This window comes from Wickerhamiella sorbophila (assembly GCF_002251995.1).
Source record: "Wickerhamiella sorbophila strain DS02 chromosome Unknown contig2, whole genome shotgun sequence".
Taxonomy (NCBI): domain Eukaryota; kingdom Fungi; phylum Ascomycota; class Dipodascomycetes; order Dipodascales; family Trichomonascaceae; genus Wickerhamiella; species Wickerhamiella sorbophila.
Genome location: NW_020194005.1, coordinates 502632 through 523561, shown reverse-complemented (window position 1 = coordinate 523561; position 20930 = coordinate 502632). Strand labels below are relative to the sequence as shown.

The 20930-nt window shown below is 48.5% G+C and overlaps 12 protein-coding genes across 12 annotated transcripts; 6 read left to right on the top strand and 6 right to left on the bottom strand.

Moving 5' to 3' along the window:
- Window positions 1–31: 31 nt before the first annotated feature.
- On the top strand, window positions 32–1069 carry B9G98_03565 (Solute carrier family 25 member 40; the record flags this gene model as incomplete). Its single annotated transcript, XM_024810122.1, has 1 exon — window positions 32–1069. The coding sequence occupies one exon, from the start codon at window positions 32–34 to the stop codon at window positions 1067–1069; it is 1038 nt and encodes a 345-aa protein (XP_024665890.1).
- Window positions 1070–1130: 61 nt separating this feature from the next.
- B9G98_03564 (hypothetical protein) lies at window positions 1131–1970 on the bottom strand (the record flags this gene model as incomplete). The annotated part of the gene is made up of 1 exon (XM_024810121.1): window positions 1131–1970. One exon carries the CDS (start codon window positions 1968–1970, stop codon window positions 1131–1133), a length of 840 nt encoding a protein of 279 aa, XP_024665889.1.
- A 123-nt stretch (window positions 1971–2093) lies between these two features.
- Window positions 2094–2843, bottom strand: B9G98_03563 (MICOS subunit MIC26; the record flags this gene model as incomplete). Its single annotated transcript, XM_024810120.1, has 1 exon — window positions 2094–2843. One exon carries the CDS (start codon window positions 2841–2843, stop codon window positions 2094–2096), a length of 750 nt encoding a protein of 249 aa, XP_024665888.1.
- Window positions 2844–3030: 187 nt separating this feature from the next.
- On the top strand, window positions 3031–4212 carry B9G98_03562 (hypothetical protein; the record flags this gene model as incomplete). The annotated part of the gene is made up of 1 exon (XM_024810119.1): window positions 3031–4212. One exon carries the CDS (start codon window positions 3031–3033, stop codon window positions 4210–4212), a length of 1182 nt encoding a protein of 393 aa, XP_024665887.1.
- Window positions 4213–4248: 36 nt separating this feature from the next.
- On the bottom strand, window positions 4249–8298 carry B9G98_03561 (DNA polymerase alpha catalytic subunit; the record flags this gene model as incomplete). The annotated part of the gene is made up of 1 exon (XM_024810118.1): window positions 4249–8298. One exon carries the CDS (start codon window positions 8296–8298, stop codon window positions 4249–4251), a length of 4050 nt encoding a protein of 1349 aa, XP_024665886.1.
- Window positions 8299–8586: 288 nt separating this feature from the next.
- Window positions 8587–9327, top strand: B9G98_03560 (Syntaxin-22; the record flags this gene model as incomplete). Its single annotated transcript, XM_024810117.1, has 1 exon — window positions 8587–9327. One exon carries the CDS (start codon window positions 8587–8589, stop codon window positions 9325–9327), a length of 741 nt encoding a protein of 246 aa, XP_024665885.1.
- Window positions 9328–9400: 73 nt separating this feature from the next.
- Window positions 9401–12466, top strand: B9G98_03559 (Carboxypeptidase Y A; the record flags this gene model as incomplete). Its single annotated transcript, XM_024810116.1, has 1 exon — window positions 9401–12466. One exon carries the CDS (start codon window positions 9401–9403, stop codon window positions 12464–12466), a length of 3066 nt encoding a protein of 1021 aa, XP_024665884.1.
- A 20-nt stretch (window positions 12467–12486) lies between these two features.
- On the bottom strand, window positions 12487–13911 carry B9G98_03558 (Xylulose kinase; the record flags this gene model as incomplete). Its single annotated transcript, XM_024810115.1, has 1 exon — window positions 12487–13911. The coding sequence occupies one exon, from the start codon at window positions 13909–13911 to the stop codon at window positions 12487–12489; it is 1425 nt and encodes a 474-aa protein (XP_024665883.1).
- Window positions 13912–14017: 106 nt separating this feature from the next.
- Window positions 14018–14284, bottom strand: B9G98_03557 (hypothetical protein; the record flags this gene model as incomplete). Its single annotated transcript, XM_024810114.1, has 1 exon — window positions 14018–14284. The coding sequence occupies one exon, from the start codon at window positions 14282–14284 to the stop codon at window positions 14018–14020; it is 267 nt and encodes an 88-aa protein (XP_024665882.1).
- A 1154-nt stretch (window positions 14285–15438) lies between these two features.
- Window positions 15439–16844, bottom strand: B9G98_03556 (hypothetical protein; the record flags this gene model as incomplete). The annotated part of the gene is made up of 2 exons (XM_024810113.1): window positions 15439–16720; window positions 16768–16844. The coding sequence occupies 2 exons, from the start codon at window positions 16842–16844 to the stop codon at window positions 15439–15441; spliced, it is 1359 nt and encodes a 452-aa protein (XP_024665881.1).
- Window positions 16845–17852: 1008 nt separating this feature from the next.
- On the top strand, window positions 17853–18821 carry B9G98_03555 (hypothetical protein; the record flags this gene model as incomplete). Its single annotated transcript, XM_024810112.1, has 1 exon — window positions 17853–18821. The coding sequence occupies one exon, from the start codon at window positions 17853–17855 to the stop codon at window positions 18819–18821; it is 969 nt and encodes a 322-aa protein (XP_024665880.1).
- Window positions 18822–19906: 1085 nt separating this feature from the next.
- B9G98_03554 (hypothetical protein) lies at window positions 19907–20923 on the top strand (the record flags this gene model as incomplete). The annotated part of the gene is made up of 1 exon (XM_024810111.1): window positions 19907–20923. One exon carries the CDS (start codon window positions 19907–19909, stop codon window positions 20921–20923), a length of 1017 nt encoding a protein of 338 aa, XP_024665879.1.
- Window positions 20924–20930: the final 7 nt, after the last annotated feature.

Below are 20930 nucleotides of genomic sequence, written 5' to 3'. Positions count from 1 at the left end.
CAGAACTGGCCCAGTTTTCGTTCACAGATCCATGTCAGATGTACCTTTAGGGCCCAAAATCATATCGGCATGTTGCGGCTCCCTGGTGACGTCTGTAGTGGTTAATCCATTCGATGTGATTCGGGTTAGAATGCAGCAGGACTCTGCAATCAGTACTGCGAAGATCGCTCCCGAGCCGACGCCAGTGAAATTTACGCCATCGCCGTCAACACTAATCATGGAAAGCCTGCCACAGAACCCTTGTGATCCCAAGGTGTGCTGCAAGTCGCCGTTTTGGTATCCGTCAACCATGGACTATTGCCAGGCCCCGGATCTCGCCTGTACCCGGGGGCGAATGCCCGGGACAGTTGGGTTGATGGCTACGATAGGCCGGGACGAAGGAGTTTCTGCCTTATGGAGAGGACTGGGGCTCCAGCTTGTACAGAGTATTCCCGCCAATGTGGTCTATTTCATTGCCTACGAAAATCTTCGCGATTCAATGTTTTTCCAAAACCCGATCGCGACACCATTGATCGCCGGTGGAGCTGCTCGTGCGCTGGCAAGCACGGTTGTATCACCGCTAGAGCTATTCAAGACTCGGCTCCAAAGTTTGAATACCCCAAATGCATATAAAATTGCCTTGCAATCCGTGACAAAAGCTGTGGAAATGGACGGTGTTCGATCTCTGTGGAGCGGATTGGGATTGACGCTTTTCCGAGATATTCCGTTCTCGAGTATTTACTGGGCGGTTGTAGAGTTGATCCGTGATGCAATGCCTCGAAAACAAGAGTCCCACCGAGAGGCGCTGTTCCAATCTATCGTGGCCGGAACCATTGGTGGTGCGACTGCTGCGATTTTCACTACGCCGTTCGACGTAGCCAAGACCCGCCGGCAGCTAAGCCACTACTCTTCCGAATCTGCACATATGCGCATGACCGCCTTCATTGGACATATAATTAAAACAGAAGGCTGGCGCGCACTATTTTGTGGGTTGACCCCACGGCTTTTGAAGGTCGCACCGGCGTGTGCGATTATGATCTCATCTTATGAAACAGGCAAAATGTTTTTTAAACCGCCTACGAAAAACTGACGCATCAATACTAGGTCTATAGAAAAAAAAAGAAGCATGCTTGTTGGAGCTCAAGTTACATTTAGTTAGCAAAAGGCATAGCATATTCAGGACACATGAGGTTGTCTTCACGCATAACCTGTTCTAGAATACTCTCTTTGGCATTCGCACGATCCTCATCTTCGTCAGTCTCAATTCGTGATTCCGGGTAGTGGGAGTGGTCAAAGTGCTGGGGCGTAAAGGGACTCAGCTGCACAAAATCATCATTCTGTTTACGAAGAAGTTCTAGAGCAGTTTGGCAAGCTACTTGCCGAGCTCCACTTGCTTCTTCACATTGAACAAGAAAGCTATGTAGTGCCAAATACAGAACTCGGCTGCTTGCTCGGCGGTATCTGACATCTGCAGCATCAGCCTGAACCCGGAGGATTTGAATTGACCTCTCCAGGGGCTCCAAGTCAACAGCAGCAAACCCCTTCCACTTGCCTCGATAAAACATCTTTTCCGCGATGCAGAACTCTTCTTGTAGCCGGTTTCTCTGCGCCTCTTCACCTTTGAGGTTGTCAATCTTGCCCAACGTGTCACTGAGCTGCTGATTGATACCGGGATCTAGTGACCAAAGTGGAACGAGTACTTCATGTAGTTTAGATGCAATCTCCTGGTACCGCTCATCAGAAGATTGCGACGCCCAAAGCATCAGTGTTTCACCTAGATGTTTGCGCTGGCTCTGAGCCACTTCGTGGCTTTTATTAGCGCGTCTCATAGCACGTTCAACATCTTTCAATGCCACTTGCCGCTCGCGCCGTGAAAATATAGACGCGATGCGCCGCAGCTTCCCCGTGCCTCTCGGGCTGCCCAGCGAGCTTGCAACTGATGAGCCGCCTAAGGAGAACGTCGGAGAACTCAATGGTGTATAGTCGTCCATAGCTGTGTCGAAACGGTAGAGGAAATCACAACAACAAAAATATACAAACGCAACAGTACAGTGACGCATGTGGGATTTTTTAGTTAACAGAAGGATATACACTAGAGGGTTTTACTTTTTAAATCAAGGCAAATTAACGCCGGTCCAGTCTTTGAAAACCTTGCGGGCCTTGTTCACACCGGCCCGTAGTTTAGACTCGCTCTTATTAGCAGCGTCAATTGCTGAATTCTTGAGCTCAGCGACCTGTTTCTCTGCTGCAGCATGAGCCTCAGCGAGCTGGGGAAGATGCTCTTTTTCCTCGCGCCAGGCCAGATCACGAGTGTTGGCAAAAGTCTGAGGCATGAAGTAGGCAAAAGCACCAACACCAACAACCACGGGCGCGAGTCCACGGACAAAAACGTTGGAACGGCGGGCAAAAATAGAGCCGCTCAAACCGCCAATGAGAATATAAATGGCATTGGGCAAAACGTCTTCACCGGGTGCTTTTAAACTAGCAATGGTCTGCGTAAGACCACGCTCACCCTGAATATAGCGGCTGAAAAGATCGGAGCTCTTAGCCTCGACCTTCTGCGTGACATCATTGACGAAATCGCGAGTCACATGCACATATTTACTGAGTGCCTCAGGGACCTGGATGTTGAAACCACTGACTTTTTGAACTTGCAAGTCAAGTGCTTGATCGATCTTGGCCTCGGTCTTGGAAATGGCAGTCTCCACCTCTTTCCCGGGAAGAACAGTACCAGGCAAAGGGTTTTTGATTTCTTTCACATCGTCATCGTATACTGGCTTGTACTTGTTGTCGGCGAATGCAACCATAGGCATGGCAGCGCCAATAGCCACTGTACCGGCACTAAAAAGGGTCTTGCGAAGCATCGATGACAAACCGGTCTGTGAATGGCCCAAAATATCGCCCGTCGTTCGCCAGGCATGGGGTATTAAGCGAGATACCCTAGCACCCCTTTGCGGCTACCTCCCGCGCCCTGCATGTGACTTCGCATCCTCTCGGCCCAACCCCACAAATTACAAAGCCTCCGGAACTGACCTCTACCTCCTCACATAAATGGCTTCGTGCTCGACGACACCATTTGACAATCTCGGCAAAAGAGTAAATGCCGACAGATCACACCATCTTGATCAGTTTACTGCACAGCGTGGTCCACAGGGACTACGCCAGGGCAACAACGCGAATGCCAATGCGCAGTTCGCACAATTTGCAGCAGGTGGCCAGGGCCTGAACGATTTCCAAGTGGGACCCTCTCCTCACGGCTTCAGCGCTATGCAGCCCACTCAGAGGTTACCTCCGGGTGCAAATGCCGACTGGGCTAACCAGTTTTCCAGGGAAAAATCTCGGTTTGCCGCTCTCGAGCAGTTCGATGCCATGTTTTCTAATCACTTCCAGGAGCCTGCACAACGACATGGCGACCATACCCATATCCCGTTGGATCAACTGAAGTTTGTGACACCAATGCTGCAGCCTCGGATGATGACCCCCGAGCACTTGGCTCAAATACGAATGAATCAGCCACACGCCTCGGTTGCCCAGGTAAACGGCCAAGCATTTGACCAAGCCTTTGCAGCTGCTGAGGCGCAGATCAAAAACCTGGAAATCAATGCAGAGCCTGAGTCCGAACAAACAGCCCCACCAGATGTGCAGACCCACGAGGGTATGCGGGACGCCGCAGCCAGCATCCTAAAAACGGTTGCTAACAGCGAGATTGACGACCCTACGGTTCAGAAAATGCGATCTACTAAATTCATGTCTCTCATGGAAAAGCTCAAGTCTGAAGAAGTCAAAATTGGACAGGATAACGAGAGCTTCGTCACCCAGGATGGAGACAGTGTAAAAATCGAAGACATGGAAGATGAGTCCTCTGAAATCCCCCGCCCTCGTAACGGTGAAACCGGCCCAGAGTATGTGGACCGTGTTTATGATCAATTACGCATGCAAGCGGGTGGGCCACGACATGGTGCTCCTAGAGGACAAGCTCCCTTGGAAGACCCCTTTGTTTATCTGGACCGCATCAAGACTACACAACCTATTATCAATTCTCAGCCTGGTGCAGGGTCTTCGTACAATATTCCTGACAATGCTAATACAGCCACCCCGCAAGAAGAACGAACTGCGATTCCGAGTCCGTTTGAAGCAGCTAACCTTTATGGCCCGGGCGGTATGTCCATAGGCGATTGGGAAGAGCACTATGACGACGCAGTTTGGGTTCCAGGAAACGAGCAATTACATTAGATGTTATATTTTTATTCAGATAAATTATTTCACATTTTACATAAAGCTGAAAATGCGCTTCATGTCAACATACTGGCGGCCATTGTTGCTCAAATATCGCTGAGCAATGCTGTGTGCCGTCCGGAAACGGTTTTGGTTTGCCGTTGCTAGTTCCCGGAGCTCGCCGTTTTCGGCCAGGGTTTTGCATGCTCTCTCCATATCGAAGATCGCCTCGAAAAACATCAACTGGTTGTGAAGGTCTCGGCTAGAATACATAGGCCAAAGTGTTCCACGACAGGTTCCCTCCTTTGCAAAGCATCGCTTGCCACCAGACACGCCAATCTGCCTCGTAACAAGTCCGCACGCCGCATCATCACACTTGAGCCATGTTTCATAGTAGCGTGCAATATGACGGCGAATGGTCATTTCAACCTGGGACGTCAATCGGATGCAGCTAAACAGAGTCTTGCAATTTACGCACTCGATGCCACGCGGAGAAAGAACCGTTTTGTCGACTCCACGGTAAGCAGTTTCGTGCTGGCAATCGTAGCAAACAAGTTTCAGCGGTTGACAGTCTTTGAATCTTTCTGCATCAGAAAGCTGTGACTCGAAAGGAATGAAAGATGTCTGCGACTGAGCCATCCTATTTTCCTGGCGTTGTGTTTTAGGGGCCTCGAGGCCAAGACAGTTGGCAATTTTCCCGATATCAGCCTCTTCGATATTGTCACAGATACGTCCCACAACTGACAAAATCTGTTGCTGCAAGTAGTAGTCAACATCAATTTGACGGTTTTCTTTGCGCATATCACTGAGGGATCTGGCCCGCTCGTTTGGAGTAGAGGTCTCACCATCTAATGGAGCTGTCACGACGTAAGAAATGACATCATGGGCTCTGACTAGCTCACCACGAGCTAGACGTCTTAAAGCAACATGAACATGCGCCGGTTTGTGAGACTCATGGTAGGCGGCGGGATCCTTACCCAACTGGTTGTGAATAGTGAACTTGGCGAGCGGTACGCGATTGTTGCGAACGTCGTCAGAGAGTTTGCGCAAAAAGTCGTGGATACTCTCAAGCGCCTCATCAATGTCACTGTTGTTAAGAAGTTTATCAAGTGCAAACATGGAAGCATCTTTCGACAGTTGGCAGAACTCACGGCGCTTCAAATCAAGACCTTTAACGACAAGTACATTCTCAATCTTGTCACCGTGCTTCACAAGTTCAATTGCAGCATACTTCTTTTTGGCATTGAGAATCATTGCACCAAAAATGTTGTCAATATCAATCTCAAGAAGCTTGTACTGCGCATTAACCATCTTCTTGAACACCTCACCTATCTGGCGGGCCTCCTCATATGTGTACACACCAGTGTTGATCATGACAGAGTCAGTGTCACCATAAATAACCTTCAGGTTTTCGTTTTCTGCCAATGACTTTGTCTGTCCCAGAATTTCGCGTCCCTGCTGTGTTGTCAGACGCGCAAGCGGAAGAGCATAAAATCTCGACTGGGCGAAACCCAAACAACCATACATTGAGTTAGCGGTGAGTTTCAGCGCTGTTTGACGGATATCCCATTGCGCAAGCTCCTGCTCAGTCGCATTTGGCGACGACTTTATCATATTTTTAACACTCCGGCGGCGGTCAACAAGAGTTTTGATGAGCCGAGGGAAAATACCCATTTCCGTATTACGGTCGGGAAGAGGTGGCAGAGGATCATCAAAGTTCGATGACTTGGAGCAGTCGATTGTGGTGAAGCAAATGTTGAACTCTTGAATGATTGACGGATACAGACTGTTGAAATCCATTACCAAAACATTTGACCTATGCAAGCCTCTCATAGGCTCAAACACTTTACCACCCTCGAACTTGGCCTTTCCACGCTTCGTCTCGCCCTTTGATACGACACGATCAGGAACAATGTACCCTTCGCGAGTGAACTCATGTAAAAGCAGGAAATTGTTGCGATCAACACGAGATCCCGTGATAGTTTTCGACCAAGAGTTACCAGAGAGGTTCGTGAGTTGGCGAGAGAGAGGAATAGCCTGGGTTTCGAGGCCAATTGCGACAACAAGAGCTGCATCACCGTCGTTATGACGCAAAACTCTCAATAAGCCAGATGCACCATCATTGATCCAGCTGATACGCTCAATATCAACGCCTACATCAACGTGTGCCGACTTGAGAACAGTCTGCGATATTTCAGATAGCGACCATTCGGTGCAACTGGGCACTAATGAACGTCCAAAGTCATTGCTCAGATCGAAAATGAGACGGCCAGACATGAGTGTGCGAACAGTGAAATCGTCAATGCGATTGGGCCACGCTGCTCGTTTGGTACGTCCCATCTTGGACCAAAATTGAACCTTGAGATCGCGGAGACGAGATAACAGCACTTGTAACTGAATACTTTCAAGCTCGTGGCCAACAATAACATCAGGGTCGAACCTTTGAATCTGAGCTATGAACCATGAAAGCAACGCGTTCTCACTAGCAACAGTAGTGATAGTCCTCACACCTTGTTTCTGGTGAAAAGCTTCTACGGCACTCTTGAAGCCAGTCGGAAACACCTTGTCAATCGGACGAACACAGGTGCATGATACCACTGGTAACTGTGACGCTTTTTCGGTTCCATCAACGTTCACATTTTGGTAAAATCTAGCTGAGATTGCCACAATTTCCATGTTAGAAGCGGTGATCCGAGTACGAATCGACAAGCCCAGTAAATTCAAAGCAGGCATCGGCGGTTGTTCTTGAGCAACTGTTACAGACGAAGTTCCTGAGACCGATACATTAAGCTTGGCCCAAGTGGAGTTGCCTGAGCTTTTGAAATTTTGTACATCTAGCCAACATGGACCCATGACATTTTGACTCACGACAAACGTTTCAAACATAGTGCTGGTCAAGCCAAACACATGAGTGAAAGATTCACCGGATTTTAAGCTTTCAAACACTTCTTTGGGTGCACTGAAAGGGAGCTGCACGCAAAGATATTCAGTTTCGGCTGGAACATCTGGGAGCCCAAAGCAATATTTCTTCGTGACTTTCCGGGCACGAACTTCACGAATGCGATGAGACGCTAACACATCGGCAACAGCATCGTTAACATCTAATGGGCTGTAGCCCTCGGCAGGAAGAAAGTATACTGAGCGGTACATGTCGCGGACATCGACACTAATACTTTTATTATCCTCTGTACGTCCGAACAGTACAAAGTTTCCATTGAGCTCGGTGAAATCGAACCAAAAAAGTTTTGCTGTGTCTTTATTATCAAGTCCAGGCTGTTCAGAGGTGACCTCCTCGAAAGACGCCTCGACTAAGGTCTGGGCAATTTGCAGATCAATCTCACTCGACGGCAGAGGAGTAGACGGTTCCAACATTGGTGGCAAATTCTCGACATGTGCTGCTTGTACCAAAGCAACTGGGGTATCGTTATCATCGTCACTATCATCTGAGATAGCCGGTCCTGTCGGAGCAAGGGGTGGCATAGCAATTGGCGAAGTGTCGGCTTGTGTTTCTTCGTCTGGTTGAGCCGGTGGCGACGAAGGGAGCTTGGACATCTTAGGGAAACCGCGTTCGGCCGGTGTTGGTGTGTCAATTGCAGCTCGCTTGGATATCTCTCTCAAGGGGGTGCGGGTGGCTGCGACGCCCAGGGATCTTTTGAGGGCCGCTCTCGGCTTTGCCTTTGTAGAATCAGGCGTCAGGCCATTAATGATATCGTCAATTGCCGATTGATCACGGATCACCGGTTTCTGAAACATTGACTGAGGTTTCGCGCTTTTCCTAAACAACGACGAAACTGCGCCATCTCTCTTCTCGTCCTGCTTCTCAGCCTTGGTACCCTTGTGCTTTTTTCGTATGTTGGTGGGTATGTGCTCGTCGTCAGAGTAGGCCGGCGTGTCCCACTCGTAGGCACCATTATCAACATAGTCACCACCATTATCATCGACTACAAAGTCCTCTTCAGCCATTCTGGCCCTCAAGACTTTGCTATATTCCGTCTGATCGACTTCATCATAGATATCAGCATCATCTTCAACCTTGTACGTTGCCGAACGGGTTTTTCCTTGCGCACGCAAAGCTTTGAGCTCTGCTAGCTGAGATCGAGCCATTGACGCGTCGGTGAGAAATTAGGGAGCTTACGCGTTTCAATTTAACATAATTGGTTTCTAACGACCCATAAGTAATACCCCCCTCTCTTGCCAGCCGCCCTTTTGAGTAAGCTGGAGGAGCCAAAATTGTAGCTTGCTGTGCTAAAATACGTTACAGCTTCCATCAGAACCCTCCTAGTTTTTAGAAGCTTGCATTCACTCGATGATTCCGAAAAAGCTATAAACTGTAGTAGCCTAAGATCAATGCTCATTTTAGGTGGTTTCCCAGTCTGATTACGTACACAGAGAATGGTTGTTGACCTGGAACGGCAAGATTTCGAGTCAGTGGCGGCAGTATGCTCGAACGATATCTATACGCTTTCGACTCGAATAAGACAAACAAAGAAGCTAGCTGCAAAAGTCGAGCGGGACCCAGTGTTCAATCGGGCCTCGGAAAGACTTAGCAAAGACATGGTGGTTATTGGAGAACAATGCAGCGACACAGCTTCACGTATTCAGGAGCTTAATACATGGCCCAGAGACCTTCTCAACGGTTCACAGAGATCGCAATTGGATGATCTGAATAGCGGATTCGACACGGTTCTGAAAGAAATCCACGAACTGCAAAAAAATGCAACTACAGTCGCGCGTAAAGTCGCTACTATTTCAGGGGCAACTTCTAACGCACAAGCAGGAAGCTCTGCAGGCTTGAGTGAAAACACACCCCTTTTACAGCAACTCGTATCGGCAGATCTCACCATCCATAATGACCTAATCGAGGATCGTGGGCAGGAAATTGCTGAAATACAGCGAGGTATGCTCGAAATCAATTCGATTTTCAAAGACCTTGGCGTTTTGGTTGCTGAACAGGGCGCTAATCTGGATACAGTCGAGGAAAATATCAGCGACATGGCCCGAAACACCAACGAGGCTTCTAATCAGTTGACGAAAGCGGAAAATTACCAGAGATCTCGCGGCAAGTGGTCATGCATTGCGCTTTTGTTCTTACTATTTATCACCACACTAGTTGCCATTTCCATTTTTGCCTAAGTCTAGTAATGCCTCATATATGTAATTTATTCCAGATAATGACACCTCTCGACGTGGACACTTCGACACTCGGATGGTTTGGTTATTGCAGAGTTTGCTGCTTTTTGCCAGTGCAATTGCAGCTTTGGCACCGGTTAACCATGCTATGCGATCCGAATTCTTGCTATCAGAGCCTCTAGCTATGGCCATACACGGCAAATCGCGAGTCGTGGGCAAGCAGGGTCTTTTCTACGGAGTCGACGGAACCCTACCATACTGGCTTTTTGACTCACAGGACTCTCCCTCAAAAGATCCAGTTCTAATTTGGATTGTCAACGGCAACACAATCTCTGACATCGAGGCAATGGCTCTAGCAGTGGGCCCTCTATGTGTAACACCTGGTTCCGTGTTGACGGACAATGAATACCCTCTGAACTCCAACGCAAACATTGTCCTACTAGCTCATCCTGGTGGCTTCAATATTGCTAACTCTTCCATAGGTGATGTTCTCTCTGGAGCATCATCGATAACCAGGTTCGTTTCACTGTTTACAGAGAAATATCCCCAATACTCCTATGAGCAAGGAATACAGTTGGGCGCTGAGTCCTTTGCTGCTCGACATGTTCCTATTTTTGCGGCAAACCTCATGAGCACGGCCGATCGCCCAGTGAATATATCGTCTGTTATTTTGGGCAATGCCTTCATCAATCCAGTGAAGCAGTATAGCTCTTATTTTACCGCAAATTGTGTCAACAATTCCATCAACCTTGGTCCAGAAACATGCACACTATTGAATCAGAGTGTAACAACACTTCTTCCCCAACTTGAAAAATGTCAGGTCAACCCAGCACTTCCGTTTTGTAAAGATCTAGTGTCAGACCTTCAGCAGAATACAGTCGGGCCTGTTATTAGTGATGTGAAAAATATTTACGGATTCGATATAAACTCAGCAGGACAATCTCGGCTCGAGGTTATTGAAGCATTTCAAAACAAAGAAAGGAGTGGCAAGGTTCCCACGAACTCCATGTTTCACCTCTATAAAGATCCAACCTACCTGTTGTCTTTATCAACGGATGAACTGATTCAGCCTTATGAGTACATGGTGCAATATATATTAGCTGCTGGCATACGCATGCTAGTCTACTCTGGCGAAAACGATATGGTTTACAACTCTGACGGTATTTATAGTTGGACATCTGCTTTGAAATGGACGAAACAAAAGTTTTCCGTCACTGAGGGTGTCATCTATTCTCAAGAAAATGCCCTGGGTACTGGCTTCGTCAAAGGGGGGCTTACATTCGTGAACGTGCCCGATTCAGGGCATTTGGTAACAATGGACAATACAAAAGTATTTAGGCAGATGTTGAGCGGTTGGTGTCACAACGAGCCCTTTAAAACACTGCTTGATGTCCCATCAGACACTTCAGATGGCGATCCTATTGCGTCAGATGCCGCACTAACAACTACTTCAGAGAAGGCGAATCTTGCCCCCCTGCTTGGCCTGAGTATTGGTGTTGATGTCAGGGCCACTCTGGAGCCTGTTATTATAACGATCACCAGCACGATGACTGAAACACCATATAAGAGTGTAATAACAGTCTTTGAAACGTTTTTCCAAACGAGAACATTGAATGGATGGCACTCCAAAGACCTCAATGGCACCGCTACTGTACCAGTACCCTCGGTTGCATTCACGACGACCGATACTGTGTTCATCTTACAGCCAACTACAACAACAGAGTCTTTCTTCACAACATTACCCCCTGCTACATTGACTGTTACGGACACTACTACTGTGAATCCTCGTTCGCCCATCACCAGTCAAGAACCTTTGCCAACATACACATCAACTGACGATATTGGAGAAACCACCGAAGTGCCTATGGTAACAATCGAGACTGTTCCTACGTCGTCAATTGATGAGACGGCTTTCTTTGGATCACGTACCGCGCTTAACCCCTCAGGCAACTCCGTCGCTCCAGGCGCACTTCGCCCTAGTGAGTCTTTATTCTCAAATTATCCCACTGCCTCGGTACTGGATCCGTATGTGACAGCTACGGAACAGTCGCAACCTGTACCCACAGAGGTTTGGACCACCGCTTCGGACTTCGATACGGAAAGTGCATCGGTTCCAGTCATGTACTCTACATTTCTTCCTCAGACCGGCAATGTCCCAGGTGTCCTACCAACAAGTTTCGTGGATAGTGACATAGGGTCACTGTCGGTAATGTATCCTGATCAGACATCCATTCCGATGGGAATGCCAACCATGTCGTTATCAACCTCAATGGGATCACCTTTCAACGAGGGGGGAAGTGCGTTCTCGGATGCTATGCCAACTGGACAACCATGGGACGATCAGACAACAACGATCTTCAGAACAGATACTATATTTTCTACGATACCCAGCACTGTCTCAAATCCAGCAATCTCTGCTGAGGAACCTTTGGATGATGATCCTGTAGAAACATCACCGCCAGTTGATGCAAGTCCAACGATGACGGGCTCGCCTAACGACGATCCAGATGAGTCTCAAGAAACTCTCCAATGGAGCACTGACCAGGCTGAACTAAACTTTGGAAAGCTTCACCCAGCACCAGCACCCCTCAGCCAGCCCACTCAGTTGATTGGACCTGAGGCAGTTGCGGGGCATCAAATCATTCCAGGAGATATTCCTGACGAGAATGAAGACCTTGAGCAGAGCTCTGATGAATTTGAGATGACTGCCGTGGAGTCTGATCCACCAAGGCCTCACGACAATGATCAAAGCCATGCCAATCAAGGCTATACGGACGATAACATCTTTAACAAACAAGTGCCCGAGGAAGATGAGGAGACTGATTGGGAGCGCAGTGAGGGCACTTGGGATAGAGGCTTTGACGACGATCAAGATTCTGACACCTGGGACAGAGATACAGACAGCAGAGAGGACTATGATAACTGTGAGGAAGATCACTACTATCGGTCCCAGTTTCTAGATCACATTTCAGACCATATTGACTATGCAGTCAACCGGTTGGAGAACGGTCTGGATATCTCCACAGATTCATTCGAACAGGGTATCGACTCGGCTGTGGATGGGGTGGAGGACACCATGGATAAAATTGAGAACGGGCTAGACTTTGCAATGAGCAAGCTGCGACGCCTCGGACGTATGTGATATACATTTCATAACGCTAGTTACAAACTCATTTTTTCAGCGGCTGCTGTGTACTGCTGGAACACCCGGGGCTCATATGTAGATTCAAGACTTGCGTTTAACTTCAAGGTCCAGTCCGGTTTCTTGCCGCTGAGTGCCCATGCTGCTTGAACGGCAGCTCCTCGAGCCACATATTCTGTGGGGGATGGAACGATGATGGGTACATTGAACACGGACCTAGCACATTCCTGAACAGCTTTGTTAATAGAAGCACCTCCAATCATAACAATTCTAGTAAACTTGGCCCCAGTAGTTTCTTCTATAGCGGAGAGTCCAAATGACATAGAGCATAAAAGGGCTTCGACAAAAGCCCGAGCAGTATTTTCGCGAGTGCAGTTTGTCAGGGACATGTTTTCTAGCCGAGCTTTGGCCTGAGGGAGATTTGGTGTGCGTTCTCCCTCAAAGTACGGGACCAGGACAAGCCCATTCGAACCAGGAGGTGCCTTTAAAGCTAGGTCTTCTAATTCAGAGTAGTTGCAGGATAACAAATTTGCTCCCGCCTGGAGAATCCTAGCCCCATTCAATGTGCATATAAGTGGCAAGTGGTTGTCATTACAGTCACGAAACCCGGCCACGATGCCTGTGGGGTCGAAAACGTTCCGGGACGATGAGCCAAACACGACTCCAGATGTGCCTAATGACATCACAGCATCTCCCGGCATGCAGTTCAGACCAAGACCGGCCGCCGCGTTATCGCCGGCTCCAGGTCCGAAATCTAGTTTTCCATCGGCACTTTTTACTTTGTCCCCAGGGTTCAGGACTCTGGGAACAATCACCGAATTTTTGAGAGCCTGTGATCCTGCCTCTCGCAGATCACGGCCAAAAACGTGCTTGAAAATATCGTTGCAATACGATCCGTTTCCCCAGTATGCAGTACCACTAACATCGGACTGATCAGTGATCAATTCTTCGAGGTTGTTGTTTTGCGGGCCGAAGCCCCTCAACCGCCAGGTGAGATAATCGTGCGGTAGACATACTGCAGCGGTTTTTTCGGCATTTTGGGGTTCATTGTCCAATACCCATTTGAGTTTTGATGCGGTAAATGACGCGACCGGAACAATTCCAGTCTTTGATGCAAATAGATCTGCTCCAAACTCGGCTATGAGCTGTTTGGCCGCGTCCGCACTCCGGGTGTCGTTCCATGTCAATGCCGGGCGGACCACAGCGCCATTTTCATCGAGCAAAATCATCCCATGCTGTTGTCCAGCTATCGAAACTGCTGCTACGTCGTCCAGGCCCCCTGCCTGCTGGATGGCCTTTAACAGTGCCTGCCACCAATCATTGGGGTCAATCTCAGTTCCGTCGGGGTGGGGGACTTTTCCAGATCTCACGGTTTCACCCGTCACCGAGTCGACGATCAAAACCTTGCAAGCTTGAGTAGAAGAGTCGATTCCAGCAACCAACATAGAGACGTTTTAGTAAGAGTCGAATGAAATGCGTTTAGATCTATGGAATGATACATATAGCGTTTAGAAAGCGGCAGAATGCGCACCGCAATAAATACGTGTCGATTCAAGGATTTGAGATGGTCGACACAGCGCTGGAACTACGGAGGGGTGCCAGGCTAGGACGGATGGGCTCTTCCTTGTCGGACCACCAAGCGTTTTGGTGAATACATGCGGCACCCAGACAGCCACAGGACAAATGGTGAGTTGCGTCGGTGGTCTTGTCCTGCATTATCAGAGAAGGCGCGACGGCTGGAACCTTCTTGGGCTCATCCTTGGGGGACCCAGGGATGTAAAGCTCATTGAAAACTTGGTTGATGCTGGCTGAATCCATATTGAATATCAATCGGGAGAAAGTTGGTTGTTTGTTTGGGGGGGAGAGGGGGTTGGACACGCGAGTGCTACAACTGAGATCGTAGTTGCCAGTTTCTATATATATGAAAAGGACGTTCTGCATGGCAGCGCACTCCATGGCAAGGTTGGCTGGGACCCTAAACCTTTCTGGGCCATATGCCAACCTCTTGAGAATGTAAAAAAAGGACCAATTTTGAATGAATTTGGAAATCAAAAAATAACGAATCAACTTTATACCTCTCTAAAAGCTAGTATAGAAAATTATCTACTACAATTTGGTGCTTGCTGAAGAATTTAGCGTGTCTTCTCGCCCATGCCTAAAATTGGATATCATACCCTAACCTGAGTAATAAGAGCCTCTTTTCTTTCCACGTTCGGTAACCGGTCAACACCGCTGTCGATAGCCGATAAAACGCGGTAACAAAAAGGTGGAGAGTTGCTGCATTAAATAATTGAGACATAAGCATTTCTACGGACGTCTCGCGTGTTACAGAGCTGATTTTGTTTCTCGCCGAAAGGTTTAAAATGGTTCATGTGCGTCATGACGCCTGGATGACGTTACGTCGTTAAAGCTGATTATGGTCTAGAACAACCAGATCGCAGACTATCAACCATCGTGATGCCACGACAGACTAATTAGATCTTTCTTGCGCGTTCAATTGCACCAGACTATACGTTTTCGGTGAACGGCGGTGCCAAAAATATATCGCTGCCCACTAACGGCGTTTCCATAGCAACTCGCTAAGGGTCTGCATAATGGACCGTTACATTCCCAGCTGCAAAAAGAGAAAAGATCTGGGGTAAAATGCTTGCTCGGTGCACAAGGCCATCCAAAGGTCAGCTATCTGCTACGGTGACGGTAGGTACATTCACAATTTCCCTGCTTCTATACTTGTCGTCCACTGAAAAATTTGCTGCTCACGGCTTTTGTTGAATCCGCATGACGCCTTAGTCTTTGATTATCCCTCGTCACGTGCAATTCTAGAACCGTGGACAGGAGTTGTCTTCTCAAGCCATAAAGTTAAGCAAAGGGTTATTGGCCATAGAAGTAATTGTAATTTTTGCTAGTTATTTGTGGGTTTGAATCCATTCAATGCATCCCGGTAGGGTGTGAAACACCATCCGGCAACAGGCCTACTCCTCGTTGTTCTCGGCATCGTCTTCCTCCTCCTCGTCGTCCTCGTCGTCCTCTTCATCATCTTCTTCTTCCTCTTCTTCACGCGTTTCAAGATCAAGCTTAAGCTCGTGGCAGAGCTCAAAGCATTCAGAAAGAACAGCATTGATCGCCGCTTGACCAGCGGGCACCCTATTGTTGACAACAAACTTGCCATCCTCACGAGCGTTATCAATGCTGGCGAGCTTCATTTGGTAGGGATATAGCTCTCGCAAATCTGACAGGCCACCCATATTCCGAACCTCTATAAGACAACGCTTCGTAGTCTGAAGTTGGTTGTACATGGGAGACAGAATTTCATCTACAGGCTCAGCCAGATCAAGAATCTTGAACAGCAGAGCTCGAGCTTTTCTAGTCAAGAACACCACAATCGCAAAGTCCGAATTGGGCACGTGGGTTTCAGGATCCGATTCCACTCTCTCAGAGACTTTGTGGAGAATCTCGTCGAGTTGCTCTTTGTACACGAAAAGGTCAGTCTCACGCAGCGTCCAGCGGTGCGTCATTAGGAACAGCTCAAAGGTGTGGTTAATTTCAATGAGTTTGGGCATAAATTCGATAACGGAGGGGTTGATCGTAGGCCCAAACTCACAAAAGCGCTTGACATGAGGAATGCATATTTCGATTTGTTTGACCAGTAAGGCACACCCGGGCCTGTTATCGCTGTCATTTGCAAACACAGTTTTTACAGTTTTGTCCAGCTCCTCGAGCTCGTTGGCAAGCTGCTGAATCGGCGCCGGATCGCACTCTTCATTGTAATGTAGAGTCAGATGGTTGAGAAGCTCACGACGCGCATGAACAAGCTGCGTTTGATACTTGAAATGGGATTCGTTCATGCCTTCGAAACGACTCAGCGCCAGCGGCATGTATTTTCGGCAGCCTTCGACTTCACGCTGCATCAGCCGAACCAGTGCTGGGGTCAGGGGGAATTCCGAATTCTCAGGCGAACCGAGCTCTTGTTCGAATGTGTTGATGCGATCGCAAAGAACCTGGAGCTCAGCATGTGTGTACAATGGTGCCATAGTGAGTTGGGATAATAAACTGTGAATTGTCGATATAGCAGCAAACCCGCCAATAGCAGCACCGCGCAATCCAACGGTCAGGAAGCCTAACGACAGAATGAACAGGATTTCATCGGCAGCAGCAGTAATCTCATTGTTATGGTCGAAGGTGTCCAGGGGAACTTCCTCCAACGCGCTTATCAGGTGATCGTAGAGTGGCCGAAATGAGTCGGTGGTTAGAGTCCTTGGGGTTAGCTTCGGTCGTTGATTTGATATAATTGATTAACTTACTTTGTGCGATCCTTCTTGATGGTGTAAAGGCTTTCCCGGATTGATACGAGGCGCTCCAATACGTTCGGTGTGGTCATCGAGTCAAGTAATCACAGATTATGCCCGCAATTTCTAATGGGGGCCCAGTTAACTAATCGCGGGCGGTCTGGGGGCACTCGTGACATCCGGGTAACCAACGGCGAATGCCCAGTCAGTCGAAGGATGAGATGCTTTTGCTTACCCATTGTGTGTTATGTAATGATCGGGTAAGCGATCTCGTCAAGCCTGTGCTTGGGGGGCAGCAGCAGCAGCGCTGGTCTGGATGGATGCGTCTCGGGACTTTCGCAAAGCCAATTCAAGCAACACCACGACTAGATTTACGTAGATTGTGTCAGGTAGTATTGTGTTGTAGCATTTTCACAAGCAAATCACTACAGGCATTGCATGATGAAAGCAACCTCACGCACAAGCAGCTTTCCTGTTTGGTACAGGCAGCCGGTGAGCAATAAAAAAAAGTTCTGCGCTGTAGACGAGCGACACAAAAAAGTGGACAATGCCGTCAAGCGAATTTGGATCAAATCATCCTGATGCCCTTCTTTTTTTAGGCCCTCTATATGTCGATTATATCTATTTCTAAAGCTCATGTTGGCTGCAACTTAATTGAACTGCCTGCATTTGGTATTCTTCCTGCCGATTTTCAATGCTCTGGGTAGTAATACTGCGTGTCAGCCGGGTAACACACGCACAACGCGTCCACTGGGAGCAAACTGTGCAGAAAGGGATACCCGCCCAGAGGATCGGGGAGCCCTTGTACTCATCAAAACTTGGGTAGCGAGTATGATATTTACGTGTTCGTGACTATAGATGGCCCCAATCCCGTGGTTTAACATCGAAACACGAAAATTCGGAACAAATTAAGTCGCGGCCACGTCTTTTTTCCTTGACCCCACGTAAATCGTGTCGCAGAAATTAAATTGGGTCCCTGCCCTAAGCCTGCATAATCGCCAGCCCTTTTCCGAAGGGTCTATTCTTCTTGTTCCCCGTTACTCTTTCGAGGTTTTTCGACCAGACCTGAAAGTACAGAATCGCTAGGACATCGCATAGACATGGTTGACGTATGGAACCCAGGAACGCAAGCTATGAATTACACACCTCCTAATCAAAGTAAGGACACTGCAGAGAAAGTTTTGCGAAGGGCCCATATTGCTAGAGTTGTGACGAACTTGAAGAGTCGCTTGGCCCTTGCAACATTCAAGACTCAGCGCGGGCTGGAAAGCTGCAATTTTGAGGCTCTCGAAGCCTTAACGCTTGTCAATAACGACGGCAGCCCTCCATCCCACTCTGAGTCTTCGTCGCCCAAGCTGAACTCTGCCACAATTAATGGTCCTGGAGCGGCTAGATTCGAGCCTTCGCCCAAGCATACTAAGTCTCCTGTCAGAAACACCAATCAGCTGTTTGACCAGAAAAATGCAACTGAGTCAATGCCTCCACCTCCCTTACCGGGTTACTCGCCGGACAAACGGGACTTTACAGCTTACGCCGGGGCTGCTCAGCATAGAAGACAGGTTTTCAACAACAGCTTATCTCGTGGGTCGCCGGTCAGGCAGCAGACAGTGTTGCCATCACTTGGTGCAGCGATGACGCCCACGACTCCAAGTGCACCTCGTCATCGGAAACGGGCGAAAACATTGGAACAGGGTGGTAATCAATGGTCTGCTCCTCGAGGTGGGATGCCTCAATCTATGTCCATGCCAAATGGACTGCAGAGTTCATTGCACCAAAACGAGGACGGTCCCGCTATAGAGCCATCCACACCACCGCCTCAATCAGGGCCCATTCCGGCCTTACCATCTACGCCTACATCACAACAGCTACGGGGAACTGACCAAGAGGGAGCAAACCTTCTTTTGTATCTAGCGACTTCACCAGGACGCAACACTCCGCGGACGCCGGATTTCCACTTGAACGAGTACTGTAACATCTTCACTCCATCACCGGGCGGTAATCATGTGCCCCATCCTATGACACCAAGCAGCATTAATCGGGCGAGGCAGCACCTCAATTTTGAAACATGACAGGCGACGCATATTCTAAGTTTGTTTTAGCTCGTCCCTGACCTTCATGAGGCTTTTTCGGCTTTTTTCTACTTATTTATCTCTCTTTTATCTTTCATACTCTCTCCAACTTGTTTATTTTCTCAATCTCCAATCATTACAGCACCCTAAGCCAGCAAGCTTCCTTGTAGAAGGAAAACCTCGCGTGTAGTTGATTGTGTTAACCTGCATTAGAAAAGCTGATGCTGCGGAATGTCGGAAACGGTCGCCCGTGCATGTCTTCAGTACCAGAAGCAGTTTAGAAGTAGTTTGGGCAGTACTGGTGCTATCACCTGGTAGTAGTGTAAATATCCTCCGAATACCTTGAATTTTGTGCGCGAAACTCTTCGCACTGGCGATCTGATCTGCGGTTGCCTCGGTGCCCAGCGGAGCCCCTTAGTAAAAAAAAACGAGCGAAAAAACCTTACTGCGGAAACCTCGCTAAGTGATTTTAGCAAATTGCCAGGCTAGGCCTGGGTAGCTTGAGCTTAAAACTGGCCATACGTGGCCCTAAAGGCTAATTTGTATCTACAGCTTCTTATCTAAATCGTGAATATCCATACCGCAGAGTATTCAAAGGGGCTCCTGCCTCCTCGAAACGCGTCAGCATCCCTCTCCCCAGGCTGAAACTAGGGAATGGGGCCCTGCTGCATAAGCACTTGGGAGGACGTGTACGAGGGTTTAACTTTCGTATTCCACACTGCCATATTGCCAAGGGAGGCTCTACTTGAGATCTTTTGTTTGACTTTCAGTAATACCTCTGGCGTGGACCAGACTATACTATTTTTTTGACAGAACTACTAGGATTCTGACAACCGTGGATTGGTATCGATATTCTTGTCCGTGTACCTCTTGCTCGCGCAACTCTCGTGTCTCAGTCGTTTCTATTTTTTGCTAACTACCGTTAGCGGTCAACAACAAGACATTTATACACACCCACTACTGTACCTTGCTCATTTGCGACCCACTGATACGCGTCTGTCGTTTTCTGTGCTATTATTTCTTCTATTACTTTGGTAAATCACCCCTCCCGGGCCCATATTAGATACACGCCCCGCTCACACAATATGAAACCGCTCTCTACAACCTCATGGCTGAGGTTTTTGGTTCAGCTACAGTTTTTATTCCTGGTCAAAGCAGATCTTGATCCATTTGGATACATTCACGATGGCTGCTACTCTGGTCTCGACAACTTCGTTAACATGGGCCAGTCTGCATCAATGTCTTCTTATTACTGTATGAATTTATGCACCAAGAAGGGCTACAGCGTTGCTGCTGCTACAGATCCAGGTATCTGCTACTGTGGTAATAGTATTCCAGGCACGCAGCTTCCGAGCTCGGACTGCAACTTCCCTTGTCCAGCTTATCCGCAGGAACCTTGTGGTGGCCCCAATGGCGCCTACAACATCTTTCACGTAGGTGATGATGTTACCACTGCTAGCCCGGTTTCCTCTAGCACCTCTGCTCCCTCTTCTACCAGCCAATCAAGCACCGAGGCATTATCCTCCTCGACCACTGAGTCGAGTTCCTCTCCTCCATCGTCGTCATCTTCGACGACGTCAGCTGAGAGCAAGACCACCTCGCCAACAGCACCCCAGTCAAGCAATGGTTCCGCCGGCGGAAAAAGTGCTACCTCCGAGCACTCGATGCAGGTTTCCACTGCAACGGCAACAGTGACCAACTCAGTCACCGCCAGTGTCACGTCGTCGACCGCGACTCCCAGCACAACTGCTGGTAGTCATGCACAAAAGAAAGAAGGCGGCGGCGGCATCTCGGGCGGTGCGATCGCCGGCATTGTCGTCGGCGTCGTCGTCGGCGTCGGCGCCGTGGCCGGAATCATCGCATTTATTCTTATCAGAAGGCGGAAAGAGGAATTCTACTCTCCCCAATCATCCCCCTCTAGATTTAACGACTCTAGTGGCTTCCATGGCGGCTACAACCCTAACTATCCGGTGATCGACCAACGCTTAAACCCGGATCTTCTGGGAGGCGATCACCGCATTTCTATTGCATCACTGGTTGATGCACGGGACTATTCTCGTCAGATTTTGAAGGTAGTCAATCCCGATGACGAAAAATACTAACTGTTGT